Source organism: Mya arenaria, chromosome 11 (assembly GCF_026914265.1).
Source record: "Mya arenaria isolate MELC-2E11 chromosome 11, ASM2691426v1".
Lineage (NCBI taxonomy): Eukaryota > Metazoa > Mollusca > Bivalvia > Myida > Myidae > Mya > Mya arenaria.
Window position 1 is genome coordinate 70,541,542 of NC_069132.1, and position 9,072 is coordinate 70,550,613.

The 9,072-nt window shown below is 34.4% G+C and overlaps 2 protein-coding genes across 2 annotated transcripts; both read left to right on the forward strand.

Moving 5' to 3' along the window:
- Window positions 1–7: 7 nt before the first annotated feature.
- LOC128209428 (DNA-directed RNA polymerase II subunit RPB9-like) lies at window positions 8–4,066 on the forward strand. Its single transcript, XM_052913452.1, has 5 exons — window positions 8–152; window positions 494–548; window positions 1,693–1,766; window positions 2,490–2,616; window positions 3,518–4,066. Exons 1-5 carry the CDS (start codon window positions 88–90, stop codon window positions 3,578–3,580), a joined length of 384 nt encoding a protein of 127 aa, XP_052769412.1. The 5' UTR covers window positions 8–87; the 3' UTR covers window positions 3,581–4,066.
- Window positions 4,067–4,919: 853 nt separating this feature from the next.
- Window positions 4,920–7,903, forward strand: LOC128209157 (uncharacterized). Its single transcript, XM_052913059.1, has 2 exons — window positions 4,920–5,836; window positions 7,483–7,903. Exon 1 carries the CDS (start codon window positions 4,986–4,988, stop codon window positions 5,829–5,831), a length of 846 nt encoding a protein of 281 aa, XP_052769019.1. The 5' UTR covers window positions 4,920–4,985; the 3' UTR covers window positions 5,832–5,836; window positions 7,483–7,903.
- Window positions 7,904–9,072: the final 1,169 nt, after the last annotated feature.

Genomic DNA, 9,072 nt, shown 5'->3' on the forward strand with positions numbered 1-9,072 from the left:
GTTTTTATCGTAAGCGACAGTATTTACCCGGAAGTGGACATTTCTGTTTTGTTTTGGAGAAAGAAGAACACCTAATTGTAGTTAAAAATGGATCTATATGATCAACACGATGATGGTCCTGGATTCGTTGGAATCAAGTTTTGTAAAGAATGGTATTCATTTAGTTTCTGTCACATATTTGTGAAGATTATTAGCCACCGATTGCCATGTCACACAATTTCGCGATACGTCATATCCAATGGGTTAACTTGTCTATTAATCAATTGTAAAGTAATATTTATGGGCAGAATAGTAATTTTTGCATATAAAATATATAAATGTTTTTTTGATTGACATATAGTTTTGACTTCTGCTTTGGTTGTTTTATGTGAACATTTATATACTAAATGAAAATGTATTGTTCTTAATAAAGTATTGCACAACACTCTCATTTAGTGAAATTAGTCATTGTATTTTAATCTATAAATATTTAGGTTTGTACATTTTATTTTAGCAATAACATGCTGTATCCAAAGGAAGATAAAGAGAGCCGAAATCTTCTGTATGCTGTAAGTATTTTAATTAAGAATTATCAAGTTATCCCCTGACCCCAGATACATGTATGTACATATATGTATAACCTAAAAATCTCTTGGCAGGATACACAAGAGAAATACAGTCTAACATTCAATCACGTTTTATTTGGTAATCCCCTAACAGAGTGTCATGATGTATATTTACTCAATCCAAAAACTATTCTACTCTCAAAACATAGTCCTCTCCTTTTATATATATCGTAACATCCAATAAGTCCATAATAATCCAACAATCCCTTAGTTCCACCTAATCCAATATATCCGAAACATCCATTTCCGTTAAATATATATAAATATAAAAAAACACAATAAGTTGTAAACAGGTTAACTTTTGGTATGTTAACAGATCTATTTAAATGTTTGGATTGGTTCATTTTAGGTTATTTGACGATACATATTGACCATTAAAGGTTCAATCAATAAACATTTTGGCTAACTTGCACTGATCCATATAACTAACCAGTTTTATGCAATTCATTGCCAATGTACAATTAAGCTTTTTCATTTTATTTAGCCATTGTAAATAACATTGAATTTTACATAAACTTTGCTGATTTACAATATGCAAGCGTGTACCTGCCTATACGCGAGTACGCAGCTGAATCCATATGATTCAGACAAAAAAATCAGCCAAAGTTGCAGTATGCATACTATTATTAAATTTAATAAATAGATTAATTCATATTTTAGTTATTTATATCTTTCTGAAAAAAGGTTTAGAAGTTATCTATTTTGCAAAGTTTAAAGACCGTAAATGGTTTAAGTTTATTTAAGTTTTACATATTTTCTCTTGACTCTTTAAATATTTTCTCTTGTCTCTTAAAACATATCAATAATATTTATTGTGTTGTAACAAGAACAAAAAAAAGGGGTTTTGCTTCTAGACAAGTTTATTTACAGTTGTTATAGCAGGTATTTAGGCTTTTAAAAGATTGATCGTTGCTTAATTTTTGAAAAGTATCAACAATAATATGAGCCCCAAATTGAATTAATGGTACATCAAAAAACCCTAACTAGGTTAAAGGTTAAAAATTAAGACCAAAGAAATATTTAATTAAAGAGTAAGACCATTTGAAAATGTTAAGCATATATATTTGAAATACATTTTCTTTTTCAGTGCAGAAACTGTGACTACCAACAAATTGCAGAAAACCCTTGCATATATGTGAACAAAATCACTCATGAAGTGGAGTAAGTATTGTTAAACTGTCACATATTTTGCCTATTAACCAAGGGCTTCCACTTAGAATTTGAGAATGGAATTTTGAACTTTATTGCCATGAATTTTAGATTTTTTTTTTGAAATGTGGTTTAAATCTCATAAACACTAAGAACGTTTCCGTTTATTATGATAAGAATTCAAATAATGTGCAACCAAAATTTATTTCAAACAATTCTTTTTAATACAAGCCTTATTGCAAAATAATGCAATAAAGTAGCATTGGGGCTACTAAGGGGTTGATATATCTTCACATTTTGAAGTTTTACCCAAAATAATGGAAGTTTTTATACTTCCAAGGACTCAATTTTGGAACTTTAAGTCCATTTTAGGGAGTTATATACTTATAAACTTTTCTTAATGACTTCCTTAAGGCCTGCTTAAATAGACTCTGTTACAAATCTAGGGGTGTTGGCAGTAATGTTTTAACTAAAGGAAATTAAAGAATGACTCACATTTTCTAAGGTCTTGCTGGCCGTTCATCTCTTGGGAAAAATGTAACAACATATTGGTTGTTAATATTTAAAATTTTAATCAATGAATTTAATGGTTTTTTTGTCTAATACAAATCATATTTTGTTTTTGGATAAACTGAAGGCATCATTTTTATAATCGAGATATTTTGAAAGCATATAGGCATTGATATTTTATAAACTGTGACAGGTTAGTTGTAAATGTAAAACTATGTTTTATAGTGAGCTGACCCAGATTATCGGTGATGTTATCGCTGACCCTACACTGCCTCGGACAGATGACCATCCATGTCCAAGATGCGGTCACAAGGAATCCGTCTTCTTCCAGTCTCACAGTACCCGTGCTGAGGTTTGTTTGTTAATCCAATCTTAATATGGTATGGATTACATTCATGGATTATGAAACAAGTTAAACAAAATTGTGCCTTAGTGTTTTACAAGGCTTTTTTAAATTACCCAGAGCTGCCATATATATGGCTCCACAATTGGAATTTAAAAAAAAATTGTTTTTAAGACTGTAGTTTAATGTTCATGAAAATATAAGGGTATAAGTCATTTTTCCAAAAAAAATGGGAAAAAACAGCCTTAACAAAGGACTCATTTTAAACCAATGTTTATATGAGAATATAAGAGGTGTGTGGGTGGGAGTGTGTGGGGGGGGGGAGGGGGGTGCATCCCAAATTTCCTATGCGCTATTAACTCATGACAAAGATGATATGTCAGATATATATGACTAAGGTGCCCTTTGATGAAAGTGTAGACAGTGACACACTTCAGTTGTGCCCTTTTTCGAAAACAAACTAATGACTTTGTTTTTCTTGTTAGTCATTCTAAAATGCTGTCCAGGCTTCTTTTTTTTTAATGATGCATGTCCAGGCAACCAAAAAACGGCATTTTAGAATGACTACTCTTCTTGTTAGAAACAATAAATTGCTATGGTAAATCATGTTATTCTAGCTTCAAAAACTGTCTTAAAGAATGTCTCAGTGACAACCTGCAAAACCCACCGGTTGCCATTCCAGAAGTTAAATGAATGTGCTGGTCTGGTTTGCAGATTGTTGATTTTAGTCTGGAACTTTACCTTTAATTTTTTTTTAAGAAAATCATCTTTGACTTTTCAGGATGATTTAAAAGTTTGATTATTTAGCTTTTGAGCTTAAGGCATGTATTTGGCTTTTAATTTATGATAATAGTCTATTATGAATTAAGGCTTAAATTGAAGGTTCAAATGAGCTTTGTGTTTTTTACAGGAGGGAATGCGGCTCTACTATGTGTGTACTAACAGCCAATGTATTCATCGCTGGACTGAATGATCGCTTTGTGGATATTTGTATTGTTCATTATTCCTCACAGACAGTTTCATTTTAGCATTTGTCATGTTGTTTTCTAATCTGTAATGATAATAATTACATAAGTTGTGATTTTTGGTATTGAAAATGAGGACTGTCATTTAATTGTAAAATGTGTCCTATTTTTTACTATTTTGTTTTATTGTTTTCATCACCGATAGTAGTAAAATTGAAATGAAACAATTTTTGGAATGGAAAGAAACAAAACAAATTCCATTTTCATTGAGTCAATTAAAAAAATAATACATGTAAAACGTTTTGTAGTCCTTTTTTGTTGGTGTATTAAAATAAAAATGAAGGTTTTGGTTCCAGAATGGTATTCTTGTAGTGAATTGTTTTTTTTTGTGACGATATGATCTGGGCAGTGAAGGAGAGTACATGTAATATCACAAAAGATCATAATGCATGAAAGGTTGACCAGAGGCTTTAGGGGTCACCTTTTTATTATAAGTTATTTTTTAAAACTGTAAGGGCAATTTCATGGAAATAAACATATTCTGATATAGAATAATGAAACTGAATGATATTGTTTGTATTTATTACTCCGTGTGATCAACAGATCACCCATTTTATCAGTAGATCCAAGGTCAAGGAAACAGTCAAATTGAGAGAAAATGGTCACATGATTTTATAAATCATGCTTGTCTTGGTACACAGTAGTCTAATTCAGAACAAGCCTGCATGACCTGCACTTGTAAAATGCTTTTGGGCTTTAAAAAAGCCGAAATTTATGAAGCAGGGCCTTTTTTTAATTCTATTACGTCATACTATTTCCGGAATCAAATGAGATGTGCAGTGACCGTATAGTAATCAATCAGTGCGCTGTTGTAACTCGTACAGTGAAGACCTATTCACTGAGTTACACTCGACCGTGACGAAGTTTGCTTCGTCGATGTATTCTTAGGAATACAGTTATACTTCTAATATTTGAAACTATTTGGTAGTTTCTTTTTTATTAAAGAATAGAAGTTTTTCAAGATATATAACTAATATTCGTATTAGTTTAATTTTGTTCTGTTCGCAGAAGTATTTTAACACGTATCGTAAAATTTTACGACATCGTTTCTTTGCTATTTCCGGCATTGCCGAAAATATCCCCTCGTGTGTAATGGCGGACAAAGAAGTCCAAATTTCGAAGAATGCTGCGGCTTCGGCCGTTTCTAGTGGAAAGAAAACGTCGACAATGTCGACGAAGATTCCACTTGAAAAAGCGGGCTCTTCAACTACTCAAAGTAGCTCAAAACCCTCTCAGAAAGACAGTAATGGCGGAAAAATGAATGAGGTGCTTGAGATACTGCGAGTACTCAACTCGAATGTGAATGCACAAAATGCCCGTCTTGATAAGCAAGAGAAGTGTATAAATGACATTATGAACTCTGAGTGGCCCGATGAGGGTCAACATGACATTGATGTTCCGTATGAACAAGATGAGTTTGAGGGACAATTTCAGTCTGAATCCTTCGGGGAAAGTTTCAGTGAAACGACAGAGAATCAGTCGAAATCTATTTTCAAGAAACTGTTTGACAAGTTTCAGCAAAGTGAAGTAGTAGATGCGGAGGTACATTCAGATTTAGCAAATCTGGTAAACAGTTCATTCAGAAATGGTTTGTCGGAGGAAAATCTAGAAGAAATTCTCAAACAAATACACAGACCGCAAAATTGTGACTCTCTTGTAAAGACGCGGGTAAACCAAGGTATCTGGCGCTTGCTTAAAAGTTTCACACAGGCAGAAGATAGTAGGTTAAGTTCACTTCAAGGTGTACTTTTGAAGGCATCGGTGAATGTTGTAAAGCTTGTGGAAAAGCTGGGAACAGCTGAAAGTGAAACAGACTCTGAGCATGTTGAACTAGGCACCACAGCCATTGCTCTCCTTGGCCACGCTAACAAAATGATAAATTCAAAGAGAAAAGAACTTCACAAAGCAGACTTGGACTATAAGTACCACTATTTGACTTCGGCATCTTTGCCCTACACTGATTTACTGTACGGCAATGACAATGACGTGAATAATAACGTCAGAGAAATCAATAACATGAACCGAATTGGTAAAGCCACAGGCCGTGGTGGAGGTCCGATGAGAGGACGGGGCCGAAGAGGGTTTAACCCATACAATTTGAGAGGCCGAGGCTTCCGTGGTCGTGGTCGTGGTGGTTTTCAAGCCCGCACAGAATCCCAATCCATGACAAAAAACGGCAAATTTCCACAGAAGAAGTAGATCAGGTCAGTACCTTTCGTGCAGGTAGATTACAAGATTATGTCAAAAATTGGAGAAAAATTACAAGTGATGAGAATGTTTTAGATATTATTGAACATTGCCATATTGATTTATAAAAGGGGAAAACCCAAAAAACTCAATCTGTTACAGAAGTAATTTTTCGAAAACAGAAGAGCATGTGATTAGCCAAGAAATTGAAAATTTATTGGAAATGCAAGTCATTGTAGAGGTTTGTCACCATCCAAATGAATATATTTCTCCAATTTTTGTCATACCAAAACGTTCTGGTGAATACCGGATGATTCTCAATCTTAAAAATCTCAACAAATATGTTGAATACCATCATTTTAAAATGGACACCTTTGAATCTGCATTAAAATTGGTAAAACCAAATACGTTTTTTGCTAGCACTGAAATCAGACATGGGTATTACAGTGTACCAATTGCAGTTGAAGATCAAGTCAAGTTGAGATTTATTCATCTTGGTAAGATATACCAGTATCGAGCCCTGCCAAATGGTATTTCCTGTGCGCCAAAACAATTCACAAAAATGATGAAGCCAGTTTATGCATCTCTGCGCATGATGGGACACAAAAATTCAGGTTATATTGATGATTCACTGTTAATGGGTGATACATATTCTGAATGTGAGCAAAATGTTCATGATACTGTCAATCTCATGGCGAAGTTAGGATTCATGATTCATGAAACAAAATCGGTAATTGTTCCAACTAGAAAAATAACATTTCTTGGTAATGATATTGATTCAGAAAAAATGGTGGTAACGTTACCATCAGAAAAAGTGGAAAAAAATAGTCCAATCATGCACAGATTTGCAAAAACAGGATAGAGCAAAAATTAGAGATGTTGCTAGGATTTTGGGTCTTTTGGTGTCATCCTTTTCGGCTGTTGAGTTTGGTCCATTGTTTTACAGAACTATTGAATGTGCAAAAATTCAAGCACTTCAACACCATGCTGGTGATTATGAGTCTATGATGTCTATCACAGAAAGTATAAAAAATGAACTCTCATGGTGGATTCAAAATCTTTCTCACCAAAATAGACAGATTATACATGGAAATCCAGATCTCATAATCACCACAGACGCTAGTTCTTTTGGATGGGGTGCTGTTTCAGAGAATGAAAGTATTGGTGGCCGATGGGATGATACTGAGATTCAGAATCTTATCAATGTCTTGGAATTGTTTGCTGCAAGCCATGCTCTCAAGTCATTTTGTAAGACAAAATCAAACATCCATGTACAAATACGTTCTGACAACTCGTGTACTGTTGCATATATTTGTCATATAGGTGGTAAAATAGAACAACTTAACAACATTGCAAAGCATATGTGGCTCTGGAGTAAGGATAGAGCAATTTGGCTTTCAGCAACACATGTTCCTGGAATTGCAAACGAGGCAGATTTTAGTTCAAGACATTTTAATGAAAATGTTGAATGGAAACTAGCAGAATCTGTTTTTTCAGAAGCCGTGAATTGTTTTGGTTTGCCGGAAATTGACATGTTTGCTTCTCGTTTGAATAGGCAATTGGATCGATTTGTTTCATGGAAACCAGATCCAGATGCAGAAGCAGTTGATGCTTTTTCTGTGGATTGGAATGGTAGATACATATATGCCTTTCCTCCTTTCAGGTGTGTGGCACAAGTAATTCAGAAAGTGAGGCAGGACAGAGCAGAGGCCTTGCTGGTGGCACCTTTTTGGATAACACAGAATTCTTTCACCAGTATTCTGGAAATGTTGACTCACGATCCATTCATTCTGAAAGTGGACCAGGACACATTGAAATTACCACAAACATTGAAAGTGCATCCTTTAGTCAACAAACTACATCTAATGCTATGTCGTATATCCGGAGATCCTATGAAAAGCGAAACTTATCTGAAAAGTATATTAATATCATCATGGCCTCATGGAGAAAGACTACACAGAAGCAATATTCCACGTACATTAACCGATGGATTCACTTCTGTCGTGAAAGGGAAATTGATCCACTTCAAACCCCTATAGAGTACTGCATAGAATTTCTAACTGAACTATATGATTCAGGATTGAGATATGAAACATTAAATACTGCAAGAAGTGCTGTATCAAGTTTATGTAAAAAACAAAATGGTTATAATGTGGGAAGCCATCCATTAGTTATACGTTTTCTCAGTGGTGTTTATAACTTGCGTCCAACTAAACCAAAATACAAAGAGACATGGGATGTGTCAAAAGTTCTGTGTTATTTGAAAGCTCTGACACCAGCAAGACAGTTGTCATTAAAGATGCTATCTTACAAGCTAGTTATGCTTATAGCTTTGACTCAGGCAAGTCGAAGCCATTCTATTTCTTTGTTGACACTTGATAATATGATGAAAGACAGTGAGTCTTATGTGTTACACTACTTTGGGCTGTTGAAACAGTCAAGGAAAGGAAAAGTTAATCCGATCCTAAAATTGAACAGATATACGCTAGATAGCGAAATTTGTGTATATAGTACTATTGCAGAATATATTGAACAAACTAGTGGGTTACGTAATGGTGTTAGACAGTTGATAATAAGTTATATTAAACCACACAAACCTGTGGTTTCAACAACTATAAGTCGGTGGATAAAATTTGTGTTGAAAAGTTCTAGCATTGATATTGATAAATATAGCTCTCACAGCACAAGAAGTGCTGCTTCATCGAAAGTGAAAGCAAGCGGACTTCCAATAAAAAATAATGAAATTAGCTGGTTGGTCCACAGATACAACGTTTGCCAGATTATATGACAAGCCCCTGGAGAGAGAAAGTTGTTGCTCCTTCCAGGTTGTTGTTTTACAGTAAACAGGTACCCATTTTTCTACGAATATTCGATGTTTTTGAATAAGTGCCTGTACGAGATTGCGCAAGTCATTTTTTGTTTGCGTTGAAATCTCATTTGATTCCGGAAATAGTATGACGTAATAGAAATCCCCAAACAAACGAGACTTACCTGTAAGTAGAAGTTGGGTTGGGATTCTATTAGTCATATTTCTATTGAGGGGATCAAATGCCCACCGCATTAGGTTCTTGGAAGGTTTTTGATCTGAACCCACCCCTTTTTACCTCTTACTGTTGGGAAAGGGAGTTAATTTATTTTTGATCCCTCAATGGTTTGGGACAAATATTCCTTGCGCTTTGGCGGTTAATACTGATTGATTACTATACGGTCACTGCACATCTCATTTGATCCCCTCAATAGAAATATGACTAAT